This window comes from Haliotis asinina, chromosome 5 (assembly GCF_037392515.1).
Source record: "Haliotis asinina isolate JCU_RB_2024 chromosome 5, JCU_Hal_asi_v2, whole genome shotgun sequence".
Lineage (NCBI taxonomy): Eukaryota > Metazoa > Mollusca > Gastropoda > Lepetellida > Haliotidae > Haliotis > Haliotis asinina.
This window is the reverse complement of record NC_090284.1, coordinates 10,091,728-10,116,331: the sequence shown is the minus strand read 5'-3', so window position 1 is coordinate 10,116,331 and position 24,604 is coordinate 10,091,728. Positions and strand designations below refer to the sequence as shown.

General features: G+C 39.8%; 1 protein-coding gene across 2 annotated transcripts; it reads left to right on the top strand.

Moving 5' to 3' along the window:
* The first annotated feature begins 1,395 nt into the window (after positions 1–1,395).
* Positions 1,396–23,924, top strand: LOC137283353 (actin-related protein 2/3 complex subunit 1A-like). 2 transcript variants are annotated; one of them, XM_067814815.1, is made up of 14 exons: positions 1,409–1,518; positions 6,240–6,339; positions 6,897–7,048; positions 7,389–7,497; positions 8,660–8,777; positions 9,208–9,267; positions 10,345–10,451; positions 11,710–11,718; positions 12,818–12,920; positions 13,542–13,617; positions 13,978–14,081; positions 21,913–22,002; positions 22,389–22,479; positions 23,365–23,924. In XM_067814815.1, exons 2-14 carry the CDS (start codon positions 6,273–6,275, stop codon positions 23,401–23,403), a joined length of 1,125 nt encoding a protein of 374 aa, XP_067670916.1. In that variant the 5' UTR covers positions 1,409–1,518; positions 6,240–6,272; the 3' UTR covers positions 23,404–23,924. The 2 variants fall into 2 exon arrangements, with proteins under 2 accessions (XP_067670917.1, XP_067670916.1); XM_067814816.1 differs by lacking the exon at positions 11,710–11,718 and having other exon boundaries at positions 1,396–1,518.
* The last annotated feature ends 680 nt before the right edge of the window (positions 23,925–24,604 follow it).

The following is a 24,604-nucleotide window of genomic DNA, read 5'->3' as shown; positions in this document are numbered from 1 at the left end:
TCGGTGGTCAAGTACGTTGACTTGGTTGACACATGTCGTCGATTCCCAATTGTACAGATCAGTGCTCATGTTGATCACTGCATTGTCTAGTATAGACTCGATTAATTACAGACCACCACCGTATATTGCTGAGAGCGGCGTAAAACTAACTCACTCACCTACATATTTTCTTGCAACATATGTCTAGGATCATTAGCATATAGCGTCGGGGATGTGTATACTGCAGATGCCTAGATTATATATATATATAACTCGAGGAGAGTGCGTTGCTATGGATACGGCATAAAGTTCGGAGGCTGCAACGGTCAAGCCGGTCAGTAGTACTGACCGCAGTACCCTAAGCACATTCTACGAATATATCTAGGGCAACCAAGCCGACTGCCATTCGGAGAGCTTTGTGTCAGCATACAATAAACCTCGATAGTGTTGGACATCTGTCTCAATAACCCTTTCATCGGGGTTTAAATTGCGGTAAGATTATTTCACTATCGTTCTTCCTTGATGTCTTGACCTGTTGATGATAATGCGTTTTTGGCTGGTTTTCGGTAGCGGTTTGATTGCGTAAATCAAATATCCGAGAATTATCAAATAAAAAATGAACACTCATATGGATGAGCTTTTTCTCTAACGAAGGACTTACGTCCACAGGGATTTGGTTTAAGGCTTCTTGGAACAGATGAAAACAAATATCAGTTAAATATTTATTCCGACAAGCCGCCATTGGTGATAAAGTAACAGTACATACAAAATCATAATATAAATGATAGATTGTTATGATCACTTTATTATCCTTTTATGGTGTTTTTGACAGTTATGGTGTTATTGATCAACAGACTTGTTCTGTTTAGGCCTGGGTTCGTCTTTGTATACTATTACAGTATAATGTGTGTGTGTGTGAGAGAGAGAGAATCTTTATTCTCGCCTTTTGTTTTGTCTTTGAAACGCTACTCTAGTTCGAATAAAGTTTATGGTGAAAAAATATTATTCTATGGAACCATGTATCGATAACTTAATGTAGGATAAAAAATGTTGCATTTCCATTGAAATATTAAAAATATTAGAAATAAATATTATAAATACATTCACCAAACCATCCTACAGATTAAAAGTCAATGAAAACAGTGAAAAGGGCGACATTTGCAATGAACTAGTTCCACTGTTCGTTTGCGCAGCATCCCTAACGCCTAAACTACTTCCTCGCTCCATTTGCGCGCGCCACCATGCGTATATTGCGATATGCGAGACGGGCCCCAGCATACACTCACGCCTTAAGCTGGTTCCCGGATCCCTTTGCGCGCGCTAACGTTCAGCAAGGCTAGGTGTATTGCGACATGAGAGACTAGGCCCAGTTTACCCGACGCCTCGGTCGCGTAGAAAGACTGAAACCCAGTTATTGCATTTCAAGGGAGGTTATCACGTGAAGGCGTGGTTTACTTCCTGTTTCTTGCAAGGGGATTCGTGTAGACTGACCAGTCCGCGGATTCTCTACCTTTTTCTTCATATATACACTTCGTACAGGTAAGCGAAACTAAGCATTTCATGTACTTGTAGAGCAGATCGATATCATTTGAAAAGAAAAATTCTCATCATGCAAAGAGGTTTCAATCTAGATCGACGTAGTCACACTTTCCGACGGTGACTCAACTTGTCTCAAGTGATGTTCCTCAGCCCTAGTCTCGATCCTGAGACATCTACTGATGTAGGTATTTGTCTTCTTGTGTTGCCAGACTGGTTTTAATACTCAAACCTTATGATTAAAGCTAAACAACTCACAATGACCGTCCATTGCTTGGACTTAAAATTAGCTTGTGGTTAACACCTTTCTCACTTCCTGGTGTTGAGGAAGTTTCCTGATAAATGTTCATGATGATAAGTTGCTTATAGATTTGAGACATATTGATGGGTTACTTGTAACATTTAATAATCGTAAATAGGTACAATATTTTGGGGGGCTTGATTCTTTGAAACAGACATAGAAGTTATGGCCTACCTTTGGAATACAGCACCACAAACTTTAAAAAGACGTCATACTACTCTTTTAGGTAGCTGTAAGTGATCTTGTTCTAAATCCTATTCTTGAAGCAATGCCCTATGACGCCGGCATAGCAACTAGGTCTTCAAGCCCAGCGAGTGCGTATAAGCTCCGCTTAGTGATGTTTCATCTCTACCAGCTATGTCAGTTTTCATTACAGAAGCCCAATGATGTTGCAGGTTTCCAGCACTGGCTAACGATCAGTTACCGCAGCGTACCAATTAATTCCAACACCTGGCTGTAGCGCTTGCGCAGACAGTTTTTACTTGTACTTCTGTAGTATTTTACACATTGACACATTCAAAAAACGATAGGTTACTAGAGTTAAATTACTGTGAGAATTTCATGTTGTTGATGTTACAAATATGAATCCCTCGGAAGATGAGACCCCAACACTTCGGGGTATGTCACATGACCATTAGTGTATTGACATGAAATTTCATAAATGATGAGAATTGAATGGAAATCATCTTGGCTGTGTTGTGAATCTATGACTTCACAATTCAGTCCATAAAAAGTGCAGATTTTAATTTGTCTGAACATACCCATAATGCAAACATTCAATCACTAAACTTTGAATTGACCCAATTTTCCATATCTGTTTTATGGACTCGACAGATACCACCCAGACGATACTGACAAAATATAGCTGTTAATTTTCACCTTTATCTTTTCGTTTTCCCTGAGAAAACAAACATTGCGAATATTGCAAACTACCACTCGAAATGTCAACTTTCATAAGTTCAACCCCGCGATGACACCTCCATATTCCCATCAGCTTATATCAGCACCCGTCAACATTCACAGTTATAAGACATAAGTTGTGGATTTTAAATTTCTTTTTTGTAAACAAATTCCAATTATGAAATTTCTTCAGTATGTCAAGGTTTGAAACACAATAGTTTTATCACCAAGCTTCTGTCAAATTAGGTGAATAGCATGAAAAATACAGAAATGGGATAACTGGCCTTAGGAAAGTACAATCTACACTACCGCGCTTCCTGTTTAGCCCGTTTCAGAGAAACACAATCGGCAACTGTAAACAATCAGAAAACATCAGTGAATAGTTGATCTATCATCAAGACAAATTCTATTTCATTCTGTTAAGAAATAATGGAGCAAATTGTTAAAAACTGCATAAACATGGCGATAATTGGTCTCTAGCCAGTAGTTGCGGCAGATGTGGAAATCAGCCTGGAACTTGCACCCAAGCCACTTTCACTACTACATATGTTCAGTAATGTTTCAAAGTCTAACTCACCCTCGTACTGTCACTAGGCATGCACTGTGAAATAGACGTCTGACATCTGACATCAACAACTGTTTTCACTTCGGGCCATATCAGGTCATTCCACACCTCATGGTATCTTGTAGATTACAGAATAGGATGAGTGTGCCAAATTGTATCGGGGCCATTCAGCAACTGCCCATAGATTAAAAGCAAGTCTACCCATAGCCTGTGTAATTTTCTGTAACATATTCAACTCTTTCCCTTCATTTCCGTGACGTCACAGTCTTGATTAGCTAAATTTATACAATATGCTACAGTGTGGATGTAGCTCAGTAGGTTAGCTGTCAGGCTAACAAAACGAAGGTCGCAGGTTCGTGTCCAACTGGTTCGCACAAACTACAGTGTACTCTGTCTAATTCGGTCTCTTTTTATCTCAGATATCTCTGAAAATCGGTCTGAGATTACGGTCCTGAATTCAATAATATATATTATCATTAAATCATCTCTCTATTATCCGGACTCTCTCTATGTCGGATCTCGGACTGAAGTCTCGGCCCGACAGACTAAGGTACTATGAAAACAAACCCTATAATCTTAACTGAGTATAACTGACAGCCAGCCAATTAGCGGCACTTAGCGGCACTTACGTTGATTATTGGCAAATGACATTAACCCCGGTTATTACTGAGATGATGATGTCTACTCAGTGTCACTCTCAACACCTGTTTAAAGATTTCAATCGTCTGACATGACCATTACATGCTAAAATAGCGGACCGACCAATGAAACATTGTCGAATTGAGTCGTTGCTTGGCACAAAGGTAAAGTTGATTGAAGATTCCGAAACTCTTCCCAAACCCCTTCAGAAAGACTTGGCTGAAAAGTACAAGATACGTAAGCAAACTGCATCCAATATTTTGAAGAATAGGGATGAGTACAAGGTACAGTTTGAGATGAATATTGCAGCCGACAGAAAGAGACTAAACAAGGATAAATACGAAGATATCAAACTCGATTTGCATGAATGGTTCGTACGTGCATGAACTAAAAGCATACAGCTGACAGGACCAGTACTGAAAGAAAAAGCCATGCAGTTTGCCATTGAACTAAATATTGAAAACTTCAAGTCTTCGGAAGGTTGGCTGACCTCTTGGAAGACAAGATACAACATAAAGCAATTTAAAGTGAGTGGCGAGTGTGCTGATGTAGAGGAAGACGTTGTGGATGATTTTAAAGACTGACTCCCATCAATCATGGGCAACTATAATCCAGAAGACGTGTTCAGTTGTGATGAAACTGAGTTATTTTTTAGAGCTTTACCAGACAAGACATTATCTGAGAAAAAGACAGCAGCAAAAGGAGGAAAAGTGTCAAAGGAAAGACTGACTGTGTTATTGTGTTGCAGAGCAAGTAGTGAAAAACTGAAATCTCTCGTAATAGGAAAATCAGACAATCAACGTTGTTCTAAGAGTGTCAAGAAAGAGACACTTCCAGATTTTTGGAGAGTCAATAAAAAGGCGTGGATGACATCCTATCTCTTCACTGATTGGTTGAACCAAAAGTAACAAACAGATGAAGAAACAAAAGAGGCGGATCCTACTTTTTATTGACAGTGCACCATCACACCGTCATGACCTGTGTCTTAGCAATGTGACCGTGAAGTATCTCCCACCAAAAATCACATCTGTTCTCAGCCACTTGACCAAGGCATTATCCGTCCTTTCAAGCATCGTTAGAGGAAGCTGTTAATGAAATCTTTGCTGTCACATATTGACGATCGTGAGAGTGCTACTGAACTTGCGAAATCAATCACCATGTTGGATGCTGTGCAATGGATTCATACTTCGTGGCAGGAAACTACGAGTTTGACAGTCACCAAGTGTTTTGGTGCATGTGGATTTTCCATTGATTGTGGTTCTAATCCTGATAGTGACAGTGAGGATGATGACATTCTGTTGACAATGCTTGTTGCAAACATGGCAAACACAGCCTGTACAGCTCAAGACTTTGTTGACCGCAATGCAGATATTCCAACGGAAGACCGAGATGACAAGGAATGGGAAAATGACAAGTTTTACTGACGATGCGAAATATATAGAGGATTGTGATGATGCAGGTGTTGATGATGAGCCACCAGTCAAAGACCTAACGTATGCACAAGTCTTAAAAATGTTCCGAGAGATCAAACATTTTGCCATGGTGAAAAATGAACATATGCTTCACAATGTCGCACATCTTGAGTCTGTCACTGAAAATATGGTCATCAAACAAAAGATGATAACCAGTTCTCAATCCTTGCTGACAGATTTCTTTAAGTAGTTCATGTATGTCAATAAAAAGAAATGAATTGTTTGACTGTGTTCCAGTTGTATTTGTCATATGTGTACATGTATCTGTCAAGGAAAGGGACGTAACTCCATTTTTTAACCCAATACTCTACTATCCGGACTTCGGTCTAATTCGGACTTTCTTGACGGCCCAAAGAAAGTCCAAATTAGACAGAGTATACTGTAGTTGCCTGTTTCAGTGACATGTGACCTACAGCAGAGAATGTCCTCATGCAAAGTTGTTGTGCTGAATTCTAAATGAGCTCCAAAGCTATAATTGTGTGACGTGCAGCTTTATTCATTGTAATATGTGTGCGGCACTATCATGATCATGGCATAATTTTCAAATGATGGTTGTATTGAAATCTGGGTTGTAGAAGGTGACATCAGCATCAGGCTCAGTGACTCAGTTAATGGATGTCATTGCAGCCTTGTTCTATATATCATTGTTCAAATATTCAGCTGTTTAGTACAGACTTGATTGTTTACAATCGCTATAAAGCTAGAATAATGCGAACTTTTGATAATTTTATTCATGTGTATCTTTGACCATTGACATGAGTGTAGAATTTTAATTGTGTGCTGCAAAGGCTCAATATTCATACTATAAACAACATCAGTTATACATCTAATGATATTGTTATTTCAGATTTCGTAAACCATTGTTCAGAAAAAAGCAACCATGTCTGAAAAACACAACTTTGGAATGGAGCCTGTGACATGCCATGCCTTCAGCGGCGATCGCAAAGGTATACATGTTTATGTACTTGAAGAAGTGAATGACTTTATCGTTAATAGGAACAAACATTAGTTGATATTTTGTCAAATTCCATTTGATGATTTTTTTAACATAATAAGGACGTTCATGTGGGTTTTTTTATTTTGTGGATCATACATGCAATAAATTGTATCAAAGAGAATGGTTGTACATGGCAGTCATGCCACACATTGATCCAATCATGTCATGTATGGCCCCATAGATCACACACATTCATTCACTTTTATTACACATTTTACCTTGACTTCAGTTAATACTGGATTGCGATTGGTTAATCAAAGTCATACAGAGGTAAAAATCATGTTATACAGCTCTGAGTTTCCAGTATGTATTGTTTTTAATCTTAATATCTTGGTTATGGTAGAGTGGAGATAAACATACTGTGTTGGAAAATCAGAAGGGTAAAGTAATTAGTATCAGTACTCAATGTCCTAACTGATTCTGTCATGACAGACTTTCTTGCTATGACACACCTTGATCCACTCATGACACATATCCTGGCCACTGATCTAGTCATTGTTTCTCCAGGCCTGGTCTTGTCACAGAAAAGTCCTGAGGTGAAGATTTACAAGCAGGCTGGCACCAAGTGGCAGTTGGCCGATACGCTGACCGAACATGGTCAGAGAGTCACCGGCATTGACTGGGCTCCCAACAGCAACCGTATTGTCACATGCGGAGCAGTGAGTACCATAAACTTGTTTGTGATTGAGGATTAACTCTTTGAAAAGATACCTGTCTTATGCTGTTTTTTTTCCAGTTGCTATACAATTTCTGCAGTTTGTAAAACCGATTAACTTACCATTAACTTATTAGCTGTGAACATTTTTAGATGCCATTATTGAGATTTACATAGATTTAGAAAAATGGAGTTTTAGTGATTAAATCAAATCTATTTTGAAGTCATTTGACTCTGTGAAAACCCTTTGGGAGTACTTCTACAAAATTGTTTTTACAAAATACACAGGCATTAGGCATCATGTAAAACCTTTTAGGCAAAGCTGACATTTGTCCCTGCTCCAGGACCGTAATGCTTATGTGTGGAGCTTGGAGAGTAACGGGAAATGGAAGCCGATGCTGGTGATTCTGAGGATCAACCGGGCTGCCACTTGTGTCAAGTGGTCACCACTAGGTGAGTAGGCAGGACTTTGTCAGTTGATTGGTCACCACTAGGTGAGTAGGTGGGAGTTTGTCAGCCAGGTGGTCACCACTAGGTGAGTCGGCGGGACTTTGTCAATCCAGTGGTCACCACTAGGTGAGTAGGCAGGACTTTGTCAGTCAGGTGGGCAAGTGTAGGCAGTTGGCTTCTTCAATTAAAGGGATATTCTATGTTATCAGGGCTTACAAAATTCGTGATGTTGGAAATATGTTGCTGTATATCTTGCGTGTGAGTTCAGTTTGAGTGAGTTTTCAGGCGGACATACAGAGGTCGGCCCATCAAATTGATAGCCCGCATTCAAATTGTTGGAGTGATTAATCAAATTCATGAGGTGTGACAATTCACGAATGTATAGAGTGTCCTAGTTTTACAGCAAGTTGGATGTGGCATGGCCAGTCAAATTGCATTTTTGTGTCACGCTCATTATCTGTGTCATGAAAAACAAGTGGATATTATTCAAAAAGAAGAATGCTGCACTGATGGCAATCAGCTTAGCATTTTCAGAAAAGTTAATGATACTTGTTTTTTAGTGTGCCTCAAACATTTAGAAACCATGAGTGAGTGAGTTCCTTTAGCAACCATGGAAAAAAGATAATGTGACATATTGTCAGATTGACACTAATATTAGCAATATTGGCAGATCAAATTGTGTGAGATCAATGGCTACTACTTGCAATGACAGAACCATAATGCAATGTATGGAAATCAGTAGGTTCTTACAGTGTGCTGAGCCTGTCAGCTATGTCTTAGGTTGACACTATTTTTTAGCAATATTCCAGCAGTATCACAGTGGGGACACAAAAGTTGGGCTTCACACGTCGTCCCATGTGGGGAGTCAAATCAGGGTCTTCAGTGTGATGAGGGAATACTTTAATCACCGCGCTAGGTCATTGTCCCCATTTGTTTTGAAGTTCATTAAGGGAGTAATATGCATATTGTTGTACTACACCCATGTGTTCATTGTCTTGTATCAGTAGTAGAACACATTTCATGTAATTTATGATAATCCTTCAATCCTCCTTTGCTGTGTCAGCTTCTATCTACTGATCGTCGGGCCTGTATGCTTCCTTTATTGATACAACTGACATACAGTGAAAGTGGTATGAACTCTCTATTATATGTTCTTCCTCCCCAGAGAACAAGTTTGCCGTGGGTAGCGGTGCTCGTCTCATCTCTGTGTCGTACTACGAGGAGGACAACAACTGGTGGGTCAGCAAGCACATCAAGAAGCCAATCAGGTCCACTGTCACATGGTAGGTCAACATGACTAGCCAATCAAATGCATTGAAACAAATCGATTTCCCCATGTTTATTTCTCAAAGTGAGTACTGGTAATCTTGACAACCTGTGTAACTACCTGTTTAACAGATAATCCTTCAATGCATACCTGGAATTGTATGAAATCAGTTACTGCATTTATGTAATGTGCTTGTTTTACTATCTTGTGTGCAACAAGCACCCAATATTTTGTGTTCACTTTTGTGATGGCTTGTCCGTATGGCCTGACAGATATGTATGATTTATTTGTCAAACTATTTGTATGAAGGCTTTAGCATGACATGTATGATTGACTTGTTAGGACTGCTTGTACGATGGACTTATTGAAGTCCTGTGTGTGATTGACAGGTATGATTGACTTGTGTAATTATCATGTAGGACTGACTATCGGTTTGATTTCCACAGCCTGGACTGGCATGCTAACAATGTGCTGATCGCTGCCGGCTCCTCCGACTTCAAGGCCAGGTAACACATTTACTTGTAGCCATGGTAACTACACTTCAGATATTTATGAGATACCTGTGTTAGCTTTGTATGATGGGTTTTACAAGGTGCATGATGTGCATATCAAGACATCAGGTGACGGTGTCAATAAGAGCACACCAGTACCAGTGATCTGTTGGTATAATCTGTATATTGAAGTATCTATTACTCAGCTGCATGAGATTTCAAGATGGGAACTGGCCCTCAGTTCACAAGATCAGCAACATGCACCAATGAACAATGAATGATTATCTGTGGTTTAGATCTTAATCCAAAGACCGTCTTCCTCAGAATTGTTATGAGGGGCACTAGGGTGAGTGCCACAGTCATGATAATAGGTAGTCAGTGCTTATAAGTAATCTCTGGCATCTTGAAATGTCTAAAGCCCTGTTCCACAAGTGACCGTAGTTTCCTAACTTAGCCAAGACTTGGTCATTTTGCTACAATCTATGTGTAAATTGGGCAGAGAAAAAGAGAATGCACCTTAACTGACTGCTTAGATCTTACAAGAACGCACACGTTACCTGACAACAATTGTGAGGTCAAGTGTACACTTTACCTGATGACAACTATAATCATACAAGAATATACACTTTACCTGACGACCTGTGAAGGTCACGGGGTAGAATAGGCCTTCAGCAGCCTATGCTTGCCATAAAAGGCGACTATGCTTGTCGTAAGAAGTGACTAACAGGATCGGATGGTCAGGCTCGCTGACTTGGTTGACACATATCATCAGTTCCCAATTGCACAGGTCAATGCTCATGTTGTTGATCACTGGATTGTCTGGTCCAGACTCGATTATGTACAGACCGCTGCCATATAGCTGGAATATTGCTGATTGCGGCGCAAAACTAACCTCACTGACTCACTCACTCACTTTACCTGACAACTGCTTAGATCTTGCAACAAGAGGATAACTTTTCCTGGCAACTATTTGATCTTACAAGAGTGTACACTTTACCTGACAACTGCTCAGATCTTTCAAGAGTGTACATTTTACCTGACAACTGCTGAGATCTTACAAAATGATACACTTTACCTGACATCTGCTTCCAGGGTGTTCTCTGGCTACATCAAGGAGGTGGACAAGAAGCCAGGCCCATGCTCCTGGGGGACGAAGATGCCCTGGGGGGCCAACTTGGCTGAGTTCTCTAATGGAGGAGGTAAATCCCTTTACAACATGCATGCTTCTGTGTGTCTGCATGTGTTTGGTGATTGGTGACATGACTGAGGTTAAAAGTGTAGAATGTTATCTGTACAACAAAAAGCGTACTCAGAAAATAAATATGCCAAGGCTCCCAGCACTGAATCAAAACAGCTGAGTGATACATCTGTATTTAGATTTATTTTATTTAGATTTAAAATTACAGTGCCACTTGAACATTGTTAAAATTGAAAAATGACAGAAACTCTGGCAATTACAAAATATTACAGTGTCAGTTTTGAAAGTTGTTTAATTAAGCATACAAATCACGATTCAAAAAAGTCTCAGTACAAACATGAGCAGAATGCAGATATTGAAATAGGCTTCCAACCTGTACTACCTGCTACTTCATCAAGTCTGACCATATTTGATTTTTGCTCACCGGTTGAAAAAGAATAGTAGGGTAGCCAAGTGGTTTAAGTGTTCCCTCAGTACATGAGACTCTAGGTTTGATTCCTCCTGTAGAGACATTGTGTGAATATTGTGTGATGTTGCTGTAATATTGCTGTATGTAGTGTACAAACATACTGTACTCACCAGTTGTAAGCCTTGTAAAATTCCATGCAAGAATCAGGCAATCTGTGCTGGTCACTGGAAGGGACTTAGTGAGTCAAGTGGTTGGACTCTCTGCTTGTTGACTTTGAGACATTGTATCCTCACTATTGCGCATGCTCATTATGTCAGTCAATGGTCTTGACTGAACCATTTACAAGTCACAGTCACCTAGCTGGAGTACTAGTTAAAATTGTTTTTTAAAATGTCAGGATATGGTAGTGTTGTGGTCAGCATAATATGGGACAATTCTATTATGAACAGCTACAGAAATGCAAGTTTTGAAAACATGAAATTGCATAAAAGTAAGCGTTTATGTTTAGGTCTTCTGTTTAGCAATGTGGCAAAAAAGTTAAGTTGTGTTTCTTTTAAACTTTGTGCCCAGTTTAACCCCTCTGCCACATCCCCTCTCTGATATATTACTAGTGTCAAATGAATGCAGATCCTTAGAATATTTTCCAAGTAATAAGGATGGCTGTGTTTAGAGTTGACAAGAATATTAAGGGTTATTGTTACTGGAAGAGAGATACTTCCTTGTGTGTCTGTATTGATGGGTAATATATGAGGATAAATATTAATTACATGCATGTGATGTTGATGTGTTTTTTGTTTAGTTTATCTGCTTTTTTTCACACTTAATTTTATTTTTGGGATATTCATTGCAGAGACTGGTAGTAAGTTTGGCCATTTTATTACAACCACTTTCAATATATTTGCATAATGCTCGCTCCTTTCTATTGACTTATCCAAGAACTGATTGATAAACTGCATATACTTGTACTACAGGGAATGATAGTCACATTGACACTCTCAGTACAATATTGATAGGACACCATTCTTGCTGCTTCTGTCTGTGAAGTCACACCTCAGTATTACACAAATTAAATGGTATACAGTGCTGATCTCCCTGCATAAACATTTACTGGCGCACTTTTCTAATTGAAACACTGCATGAGCTAACAGCATGTATTCACACAAATTAATTGTCTATTTAAGATGATCCATGTTGGGGTCATTTTCTTTTTCTTCAGTGAGAACAAATACTGCCAAGCATCTCCTTACTCTTAACCTCTTCATGTGCAGAGTTGTGTCCCTTGGGTACACCCAAACCCATTGATCATGGAATCTGAAGTTGCCCAGATTGTCTGAAGCTTCACCAGGACCTTGTCAGTGCTTATGTGTTTCACTGAAGTGGTGACTGTCTAAGGCCTGCATCACTTGGGGCTTCCTCATACACCATGCAGACATGCCTGGGTTAACCGAAATACCATGTTCTAAGCAATGTTAGCCCAGTTCACCTACTCATGTGCAACAACAGAGAGAATTATCAGTATAACATTACCAGTTGATATATCCTCAGCTTTTCATTGCTACTCTCACACCTGAAAAGATGTCTTCACTGCTTATGATTTTTAACTTAATATTTCTGGAAATGATTTTATCAGAAAAATGAGAGATATTTTGAGAACAATCATTTATGTTTTCTGGTTTTCAAATGTTTCACCATTGTAATGGAACCATGGTGGAAGTAAGATGCATATATTACATGTTTTTGTCCGTAAAGGTTTTCCAAATGAAGAAAGTAAGAAAGTAACATGATATATAGGGGATTACACTTTCTCAGTGCACATTCAAGGGAAGTATGAAGTGTTTTTTGTGCCTAGTCAGCATTGTGTTCTAGCTATATCAGGCTTACCTTGGGTTGTTATGGGGTTTATCACCCATATGTTACGCGTGCTGATACTATGGTAACCCTGCGCCTGTGTCTGACAGGTGGCTGGGTGCACTCCGTCTCCTTCTCTCCTAGTGGTGATCGCCTTGCTTGGGTCGGACATGACTCCAGCATCTCTGTTGTGGATTCTACCAAGGGATCGGAGTATGTATGATATTTGGACAACATGTTTGTACAGGTGGCTGTTAGGGTTCACAAAGAGATATTAAGGCTATACTTATTGCTATATTCTTCACTGTAGAAGAATGATACAATTTAGAGCTATTGTAGTGCTGAGAGAGCTCTGTGAACTGGGCTAATGTAGTCTTGTTTTCATACATGTATTTGATATATGGCACAGCAAAGTGGATATCGTGATTTAGGTGACCTTGACCTTATAAACAAATTCATCACTACTTTTGGACAACCTTTCAAACTCTTGTTAATGTGATATCTCACGAACTGTTTTTACCAAATGTCTTCAAATCTGATGACAGCCTACAAGTGTGGATTACGCAGACCACTGTCGATTCGGGAGACCTTGACTTTATCATCTCATAAAACATTGCACCTGATGTCTTCAATTATAACACCAGTCATTTCTGGCATCTTGTATGTGACCCAAAAAATATGAAAGTAGTAAATGTGTTATAAATATTTCATTCTCCTTTAGTGGCTGGGAACATTACCGTACTAATTAGTGGCAAACATCTGTCCTATGTTAAGCACAGTGAAGTGGATGTTGATGTTGAGGATGATGCTAATGTTACCTGATGTGTATTCCAGACTGGTGTGTATCAAGGAGAACTTCCTTCCCTTCATGAGCATCACCTGGGTGACAGAGAACAGTATTGTGTGCGCTGTAAGTATGTGTCCTGTACTGTAGCTGGTTAGCATGATAAGGGGTTTGCTGAGATACTGGAATGGGGAAACCATGACAACTACTCATCTGGGATAAATATTTGTTCCATCATGAATTTGATCTTCAATACATTCAGTTTCAGATCTTCAATAGATTCAGTTTGACAAGTTATTTTATCTGTGAAAAAACTATAGATCCATGGGTTTGGGTTATCAACTACAAGTACAGCCAGTGTTTTTCAGACTTTGTTTTTCACTTTCCTTTTAAACTAAATTCCATTAAAAAGGTCTTGATGGATCATGCAGATTAGATATGTTCCTCATCAATAGCATGTACTAGTTGTGTCATGTTGTTTCATAGGGGTATGACTGCAACCCAATGCTGTTCACCTACACTGACGGTGGCAAACTGAGTACTGTCAGCAAGTTGGATATCCCTCAGGAGAAGGAGTCCGGCCAAATCAGGTAGCTACATGGGTCACAAAGTTCCATCATGGAACCATCTGGGGCAGAGTTGGTCATGCTTGTCATAGGGGGCAACTGTTCAGGTCAGACTCCATTATTTGTTTAATTGTGTACATTGTACCCAAAGAGCGTGGACAGCTGCATTCCAGATTGTATTCCAGTCAGGACAGGGCAAGTTTATCTTTTATCTCAGCTTCTTTAGACCAGGATTGTTTGTGTGTCTCTCCAGGTCTGAGATAAGGATTGTTTTTCAACCACAGAGTCTAAATAGCTTTGTTACAGTTTAAAATTATGTTTAGCATAAATAGCTGAAGCTATTGTTCTGTAGTATTTGTATGACAAATTATTCAACATGTCAGCTGTTATCACAGTGTGGAAGTTCCTGAGCCTAGTGAGGCGGAGGCTGGATCTGATCAGGAGGAGGAAGATGAGACTCCTGTGTCAATCATCAAGTAGGCCATCTCTTGCATGATGTGTGTGCTGTCTGCTAATGGCGGCCATGTTGAATGCGTCATATGTCCAGTAATGTTGACCAGTTGTGCCAGTCACTTTGTACATAGATGTTACTAATCAGATAGCCTCAAACTAACTTTGTTCTGAAAAGTTCAAGAATTAACTGTGTGCCATCTGCTACTGGCAGCCATGTTTAATGGCATCATATATCTATGAATGTTGACCAGTTGCACTGGTCTGTTTGTCCATAGATGTTACCGTTTTGACAGCTGAGGACTAACTTTGCTTCGAAAGTTCAAGAATGAACTTTGTCTGCCGTCTGCTACAGGCAGCCATTTGGAATGACATCACAGATGTTGACCAGTTGTGCTGGTTTATAGATGTTTCTAGTTAGACAGTGACAGACTAACTTACATCCAACACCTTACAAAAGGACATGAGACATCAATAAAACATAAGGTCCTCATGATGAATGGCATCACGAAAGTTGACCAGTTTGTAATATGATCCTATTTGTTTTAGGTTTTGTCAATGGTTATGTTTCACTTTATCTTAGGTATTAATTGTGTTAATGTCTGTCTCTCATGTGGCATCGCCATCTCGTAAAGGTCAAGAACCTGGAATTAAAGTATGGACCAAGCTCTATCTGTTTTGTGTGGAGAATACATAACATGGTAGCAGTGTTGGGATCAGGCCTATGCAGCACCGACTTAATTCCGCCCATGGTTGCATGACGTGTGTTGGACTCAATCTGTTTACCAGTCGGCACACTGTTTCAACTATGTGCCAAGTGGACAGACAACATACGCACTGTTCAAGTATTTATTATTTCGTGCAGTGTAAAAGTGAAGCACACATAAAATCACCATGTCACAGTCTGTGCAATCACCATGTATGGACTGATCACACTGGGACAAAGGTCAGGCTTTTAAAGAATTTAAGCAAATGAGTGAACTTTGGTTCAGAATTAGAGGTATTAACCCAGAGGATTAGCATAGGCAACAACAGTAGATGTCGAGGAGTAGCGGACAACAGCAATGAAGGAGTGACCACATGTTATGACAGCATAACTACAGGAAAAAGCCACATCAAATACTTAAAAACACCATGATATAGACTATGTGAGAGAAGATTTTGAACACTTCCATTTTGAAACTACCACTTTCATTAATGGGGTCGCCAAACATGATGTAGATGAGCTGAAAGTAAACTTGGATGTGAAACTCGATAATCGTCGAGGTAGTCATAACATGAAAGAAGACACAGGTTCACAAGGAAATCTACTTCCACTTCATATATACTGGAGGATGTTTCCAGAATACCTTGATGCATCAGGTTTTCCCAAATCTGGTACCACAAATTGAGTGCATATGATGGTACAAACATACCCCAGTATGGTAGCATCACTTTAGCATGTGGATTTAACTTGATGGACACTGAATTCTTTGTTGAAGACGCACGAGGTCCTATTCTACTTGGTCTCCCTTTGACCCTTTCTCTGAATCTGATTACACCAAAATTGCCCCACAAGTTAGTGCACAGTGTGGACAAGACAATACCTATCCCTAACTAGGAAACCCTGCAGAAATTATACCCTCACAGACTTGAAGGCATTAGTCAGTTCCCTGGCAAGTGTCATATTGCCCTTAAAGAGGATGCTGAACCAGTGATACTTCCAGCAGGAAAGTATCCAATTCAGCTGAAAGACGAGTTGAAGGCTAAGTTGGATGAAATGGAGTCTTTGAATGTGATTTCCAAGGTAAAAGAGCCAACAGATTGGGTTCCATCACGTGCATTCAGTGGAAAGGACAATGGAAACTCAGAGTGTGTCTTGACCCCAGTGACTTAAACCACTCTGTTAAGAGAACATATCACAAGACAGCAACCCTGAAAGAAATAACACACAAGTTTAGTGGAGCAACTTTGTTCAATAAGCTAGATGTCAGACATGGCTATTGGAGTGTCACTCTTGATGATGACTCTGGTCTACTTACAACGTTTGGGAGGTACTGGTTTCTTCGACTTCTTGATTTCACAGGACTTCTTGCAAGAGAAGATGGATATGATTCTTGAACAGTGTCCAGGGACAATTGGCATCAGTGATGATACAGCTGTGTATGGAAAGACAGTTTGAGAACATGACCAAAATCTTTATCAGCTTATGAAAACTGCAGCAAGATATGGCCTGATTTTCAATCGTGAGAAATGTGAAAGAAAGGAGAAAATCAAGTTTTTGATGTCCACGGTGTGCATCTTGATCCAGTGAAGGTACAGGAGATTTGTAACTACCTCCACCTTCAAACACTGTTGAGCTTCAGCAGTTTCTTGGTATGATACACTGTATGTCATCATTCATACCCAACCTGGCTGATTTCATAGAACCATAGAGGATGTTGATTCACAAGGACAATGTATGGCAATGGACAAAATCATAGAAGGCTACATTTGACAAGCTGAAGATTACTTTGATCCAAAGAAGCCAATGGTTGTGGAGGTTGATGCATCTATGAAAGGTCTTGCTGCCATGCAGGATGGCTATCCAACTGCTTATGCAAGCAGGCGCTTACTGACACTGAAAAGCGATATGCAAATATTGAGCATGAACTTCTTCTGTGGTCTTTCACAGGTTTGTGTTTGGCAGCCATTTCATTGTTGAATCAGATCATAAACCCTTGGAGAATATTCAGCATGAGAATTTAGCCAGTACTCCACCTCGACTCCACCTCGAGGATGATGCTCCAACTTCAGCAATATGACTATGAGATTAGATATAAACCCGGAAAAGAGATGACTCTCTCAGACACGTTGTCCAGGCAGAATCCGTCTCCAGGTCCAACTATTAGCATTGACAAAACAATCCACCAGGGCCAGTTCTCAACTGAAAAGCGTGAGATGATCCGCAGGGAAACTGAAGAAGATCAGACATATAGTGCATTAAAGACAATTATTATATCCGGATGGCCAGAAGATGTAAAGTGCAGAAAATTGTACGTCCATTTTGGTCCTGTTGGCATGAGCTGTCTGTAGAGGATGGTATATTGCTGAAAGGTGAGAGGATCTTGATACCACCTGTGATGAGGCATGAGGCACTACAGCAACTGCACATTGGTCATCAGGGCATTGCCAAGTGTCAACTCCGTGCCAAGTCATGTATGTACTGGCCAGGCATCAACAAGGAGCTTGAGGAATTCTTGGAAAACTGCATAATTTTGTCAAGAATTAAAAGTCTCATTCACATGAAACATTGCACCCTCATGATATTCCCCAGAGACCATGGTATACATTTGGCATGCATTTCTTTCACTTCGATGAATGTCAGCATCTGTTGATAACTGACTACTACTCCAAGTCATTCGTTGTGTGCATGATACATCATCAATGTACAGGAAGGGCTGTCATACATTACTGTAAACAGCTGTTTGGTAAACAGGGCATACCCTGCAAGGTTATTAGCGATAGCGGTAGACAGTTTGACAGTACGGAATTTAGGCATTTTGCTGACCAGTGGTGTTTCGTTCGCATTACATATAGTCTGCAATATCCACCAAGTAATGGATTTGCAGAGAAAATGGTGCAAACTACAGTGGAAGCTGTCAAAACCAGCATCATCATCTTTACAATCTGGCACATTGTCTAAACGGGATTATTTCTTCAGTCTCAATAAGTGCCGGTTTAGACAGCTCCACTGTATTAAGCAGTGTCTTACCAAGGCAAAGCAGTCTAAAACTGATTGTGATGTAGCTTTGCTCAGTCTCAGAAGAACCTCTATTGACAGAACTATTCCATCACCTTGTGAGATTCTAAATGGTCGGAAGCTGCAAGGTAACTTACTTGAATTGATTCTGAGTAACCACCCGCAGAGGGATGCAATCATGAATAGATTGCAGGATAGACAGCAGCAGATAGAAATACTATCACAACAGGAAAGGGGTGAAAGACTTACCTGCACTGAGTGTTGGTCAGAAAGTTTTGACTGTTTTTGTTTTTGAAAGATGGGTACCTGGAAGGATATCTTTTAAGTGTAGTGAGCCCCGATTGTAGAAACTCCAAATGGCAATGTTTAAAGAAGAAACAGGCACCATTTGCGAGATGCTGGGAACATCCAGAAAAGTGAGGTTTGCACTAGATGAATATTCCAGTGGAATTTCGCAGCCAGTCATATCTGATGAGGCCAGACAAGGTGCTGATGGATACAATGGACACAGTGCACTGACCACTAGGAATGATGATACTAGGCAATATTGCACCAGAAGAGGTAGAATTGAACAATATTGAAATGGGACAACCAGTTTCAGTCTTGAACAATGCAGGGTATTCAGCAGAAGTGTAAATCATTGTGTTTAAGGTTAAACTCCTATGTGGAGTACTGCTAGTGTGAGAGTGCTAGTGTGTTGGTAATGCAAGAATTTGCAGTTCCAGAAGCTTTATTGTCAATTTTATGTCAGAATAATTAGTGCCTTGATACAATGGAGGAACTGGAAAATGATACTGTTTAATTGGGTATTAGCTGATCCAAGACAACCAGTCAGTTACATTATGTTGTGTTAGTTTAACACAAGAATGTATAAGAAGTATTGTTAGTAGTCTTTTTCTTCTTCATGTAACGTGATCCTATTTCATTTTAGGGTTGTTGATGGTTATGTTTTGATTTATCTTAGGTGTTAATTTTGGGAATGTCTGTCTCATGTGGCATCGCCATTTTGTAAAGGTCACGACGCTGGAATTAAAGAATGGACCAAGCTGTATCTGTTTCGTGTGGAGAATACATTACACAGTTGTGCTGGTTTATAGATGTTTCTAGTTAGATAGCTACAGACGGACTTACATCCAGCACCTTACAAAAGCACATGAGACATCATTAAGACATAGAACCCACTTAATACAAAAGATTTTTTTTTTTTTTTTCATGACAGTCTAGACTCTTGCATGTATTGCACTTAACATGGGTGTGAGAGGTTCCCACGTTTCAGATGCATGAGTTTCAGCAGGAGAGGGTAATTCTAGGACAGTCTAAGGGCCTTGTTTCCAGAACCAGTATGTACATATGTATACATGCATGATGCAGGAACAGTTGATCAGTGGCCCCAGAATCACAGGACAGTTCGGGTTAAAGTTCATGAGTGCTATTGTGTTTTCATACACTCAGGGTTGTATAACTGAAATAGATTGATAACCTTGGCATGAATTACTCTTTTATTGTGTGAAGTAATGTGTATGAGACGGAAGGCATTATTGATGTCTTAGATTGAATGTTTTGTAGTTGATGTCAGCATGTTTAGATAACCAGACTTTACTAATCTAGACTTTACTAAATGGTGATACTGTCAGTTACAGACACTCAGAAAGTAGGACAGTCAGACTGATGACTAGAAACAGACATGGATGGCCTCAGTGACTGATGGTTAGAAACAGACTGATGGATGGACAAAATGACTGATGGCTAGAAACAGACTGATGGATGGACACAGTGACTCATGGCTAGAAACAGACTGATGGATGGACACAGTGACTCATGGCTAGAAACAGACAGATGGATGGACATAGTGACTGATGGTTAGAAACTGACTGATGGATAGACACAGTGACTGATGGCTAGAAACTTACAGATGGATGACCACAATGACTGATGGCTAGAAAGAGACTGATGGATGGACAGAATGACTGATGACTAGGAACAGACTGATGGGCAGACATAGTGACTGATGGCTAGAAACAGACATGGATGGACAAAATTACTGGTGGCTAGAAACAGACTTATGGGTAGACACAGTGACTGATGGCTAAAAACTGACAGATGGATGGCCACAATGATTGATGGCTGGTAACAGACTGATGAATGGACTCAGTGACTGATGGTTAGAAACTGACTGATGGATAGACACAGTGACTGATGGCTAGAAACTTACAGATGGATGACCACAATGACTGATGGCTAGAAAGAGACTGATGGATGGACAGAATGACTGATGACTAGGAACAGACTGATGGGCAGACATAGTGACTGATGGCTAGAAACAGACATGGATGGACAAAATTACTGGTGGCTAGAAACAGACTTATGGGTAGACACAGTGACTGATGGCTAAAAACTGACAGATGGATGGCCACAATGATTGATGGCTGGTAACAGACTGATGAATGGACTCAGTGACTGATGGTTAGAAACTGACTTATGGGTAGACACAGTGACTGATGGCTAGAAACAGACTGATGGATGACCACAAAGACTGAAGAATGTTGATTGACACCATCACCATCAACCAACCGAAGTGGCATGTTTTCTGCTGTATCTCAACATGATACAATATTTATAAGGACTGCTGTCATAAGTTCATGGCAAGTAGAGACATGCAAATTGATCCATCCAGTAAATGACCCGAGGAAACAACCCAGACAACAAATCTACATCTCTGCCAAATCTTGCATTCAAAGCAAAACAGCAGAAATGGAGAGGATGCTAAATACACTGTGTTAAGTCAGTAGTATAACTGTAGCACAGTCAATGGAGAGGATGCTAAATACACTGTGTTAAGTCAGTAGTATAACTGTAGCGCAGTCAATGGAGAAGATGCTAAATACACTGTGTTAAGTCAGTAGTATAACTGTAGCACAGTGGATGGAGAAAGTAGCACAGTCACTGGAAAGGATGCTAAATACACTGTGTTAAGTCAGTAGTATAACTGTAGCACAGTCAATGGAGAGGATGCTAAATACACTGTGTTAAGTCAGTAGTATAACTGTAGCACAGTCACTGGAGAGGATGCTAAATACACTGTGTTAAGTCAGTAGTATAACTGTAGCACAGTCGATGGAGAAAGTAGCACAGTCACTGGAGAGGATGCTAAATACACTGTGTTAAGTCAGTAGTATAACTGTAGCACAGTGGATGGAGAAAGTAGCACAGTCACTGGAGAGGATGCTAAATACACTGTGTTAAGTCAGTAGTATAACTGTAGCACAGTCACTGGAGAGGATGCTAAATACACTGTGTTAAGTCAGTAGTATAACTGTAGCACAGTCAATGGAGAGGATGCTAAATACACTGTGTTAAGTCAGTAGTATAACTGTAGCGCAGTCAATGGAGAGGATGCTAAATACACTGTGTTAAGTCAGTAGTATAACTGTAGCACAGTCGATGGAGAGGATGCTAAATACACTGTGTTAAGTCAGTAGTATAACTGTAGCATATTCAATGGAGAGGATGCTAAATACACTGTGTTAAGTCAGTGGTATAAGTGTAGCACAGTCAATCAGTCATGAAACATAGCAACACTGTGACATGTATTACATGCAACACTGTTCCACCCTCTCGCATGATAGTTTCCTAATGGTAAATGACACGTAGAATTGTGTTCCAAGCCTGTTGTTTTTGTTTCAGTGCTATGAACCGCTTCAAGAATTTAGAGAAGAAGGCTACAACTGACGACTTCTCTAGCGACTTGAAGACTCAGCACCAGAACACCATCACGTAAGTTAGTCGCATTCATTGCTGGATACCAAAATGTTGTACACAGTCCTAGTATCTAGAATACAAGAAATTATACACAACTTCTTACATCAGGTCTTCATTCGTTATCATTACAACAGCGTAAACTCCTTGTGAGTTTTCTTTGTAGTTTAACATATTAGATATGCTGAACAGACAGCTGCAGACCCAGTTGTTGATAAGCTCAGCCCTTAAAATTTACATTTTCATGATTTTATTTTAAAGGCTAGTTTATTTTAGGAAAATATATATATATATATCAGTACAGCAAGTGTATTCCCTGCTACTGTATAAAGAGGCATATTCACTGTTGTAGTTAGTGTATGTATCTCATGTTGTATATGGAGCGTTATTCTCTGCCTCAACAGTCAAGTCAGCATCTTTGCTGGGACCAAGTCTGACTGTACCAAGATCTCCACATCTGGTGTGGACGGCAACATCATTATCTGGGACTTGAAGGTATGCCATGTTATCACATAGTGACATCAGCCAGCTCTTAAGGTCAATGAGCATACCTGTGATACTGGAATATGCTTTGTTGTATTTTATGACAGTGGGAGGCACTTGTGTATCTGGATATGTAATCTTAACCTATGACCTCTTACAACTGATGTAAGGTACATGATCTTTGTCAAGGACTCTCATTATGTAATGAAACTGTCTCCAAGTGTTATATTGGATGTCAGACAGGAAACTGGCCAAATAGTATTCAAGTAAAACATTCTATGTGTCATGATGACCTGGGAAGATCTGGGTTAGAATTGATCTTCGGTAACCCATACTTGTTGTAAAAGACGACTAACAATATCAGGTGGTCATGCTCGCTGACTTGGTTGACACATGTCATCATTGATTAATGCTCATGCTGTTGGTCACTGGATTGTCTGGTCCAGACTTGATTATTTACAGACCACCGCCATATAGCTGGAATATTGGTTAGTGCGTCATTAAACAACAGCCAGCCATGATGCTGTGGTAGTATCAGTTGTCAGAGAGCTACAAGCCAAATCAGATTCCGAGTGGCATGAGCAACAAATCATGTCACTATATCTGTTCACAATGGTGGCCATGGAGTGTCCAGGTGGATATTGCTATAGGTTCACACCAAAGTTTGGCGTTTAATTTTCTAGATGGAGTTGTGATCTGTGTTTACTAAGAGTCAAATCATGGAATAATGTTGAACATGTATCTGAGTCCGAACAACATTCTTTGATTCACCGAAAGTAATTATACATCTTTTGGAGTTTGATATACTAGTTGTGAACATGGAAACTGTGACATCCAGATTGTTCTTTGTATTTTGTTATTGTATGTAGCAAGTAAATACTTATGCTTCCCTCACAGTCTCTGGAGCGTGGCATTGCTGGGCTGAAGATTGCCTAGACTTCTGTTGTCCAGCTGTACAGCCCGGACAGAAGCATCTCTGTTCAAGACACAGTCAACCACATATTGCTTGACTCACTTTCTGTACTTGTTACTTTATTCACTAAAGAAACTCTGAAGAACAATTATGCCATGCACTATGTATCACATACACACTGGAGAATACAATACACTGTAATGTGGAAGGTTTTTGCCAGATACACCATGACGGAAATTAGTGACTTTTGTACATGTGTTCAGCTGAAACACTATCTGTATGACTTGGTCTCTCTCAAGTAAATAGCATCAATATGTCACCAATGAACATAGTTGAACATTGTTTCAATCATCATGTGTGGATACACCATATCCCTTGTATATTGCATGTGGAGTGTTAAGTTCATCTGAACTGCTGCAGCATCTGTAGACATATATATAAATACTCATCAGGTAAGGAAGTTGCACAATGGTATGGCCATGTATTGTTACAGTTAAAAAAAAAAAGTTTGTTTACCATCATGAATAAATGTTTCTTTAATAAACCTACATCTGTTGTTCTTTGAGACAGAAATATCTAGTTGACATACATCTTGGAGACCTACTGATGTCTTGCCTTACATTACCTTCATGTCTTGGATATTTGGGGAAATAAAAAATGTTATGTCATCAGCATGACAATATGTGACACTCTGCCATAAACCTGAAACAATGTTTCATGCAGTGTTGTACTTCACAAACACTTACTGCAAGGGCTCTTAGTGTTTGTTTATTTGTTTGTTTGATTGATTGTTTGTTGTTTAACTCTACACTCAGCATTATGATGGTGGGCCATAAATAGTCTGAGTATCATCAATACCCCTTGGAGGATGATGACGTCGTGACTAATGTGAACAAGCAACATCACCAGATCTGTGGTCACATATTAGACATGTTTCAGTTTCTGGGATCTGTTTCAGAAAGCTATCATAGCACTATGACTACCATAAGTCTGTTACAGTATTGGAGATACAACAGTCGTAGCTCAGTGACAGCTTTTTGAAATGGGGCCCTGGGTCGATAATCTTACCCTAAACCCTCAAGGATGGAGTATTTTGTTCCCAATCACTGCTAGCCGTCATGTGACCCTCATAAATGGTAATGCCAGTAACATTAGTGACTGTATATGAACTGTAACATTCACAACTAAGGTCACATTCACTTGCTGTTATGTGTTGCTGCAGCA

What these genes read in the sequence shown, in the direction of transcription:
- LOC137283353 (XM_067814815.1), top strand. Translation starts at nt 6,273, where the DNA reads ATGTCTGAAAAACACAACTTTGGAATGGAGCCTGTGACATGCCATGCC. An exon ending in ATCAGGTCCACTGTCACATG is followed by an intron (nt 8,778 to 9,207) that starts GTAGGTCAACAT and finishes TGATTTCCACAG; the next exon opens with CCTGGACTGGCATGCTAACA. An exon ending in GATTCTACCAAGGGATCGGA is followed by an intron (nt 12,921 to 13,541) that starts GTATGTATGATA and finishes TGTGTATTCCAG; the next exon opens with ACTGGTGTGTATCAAGGAGA.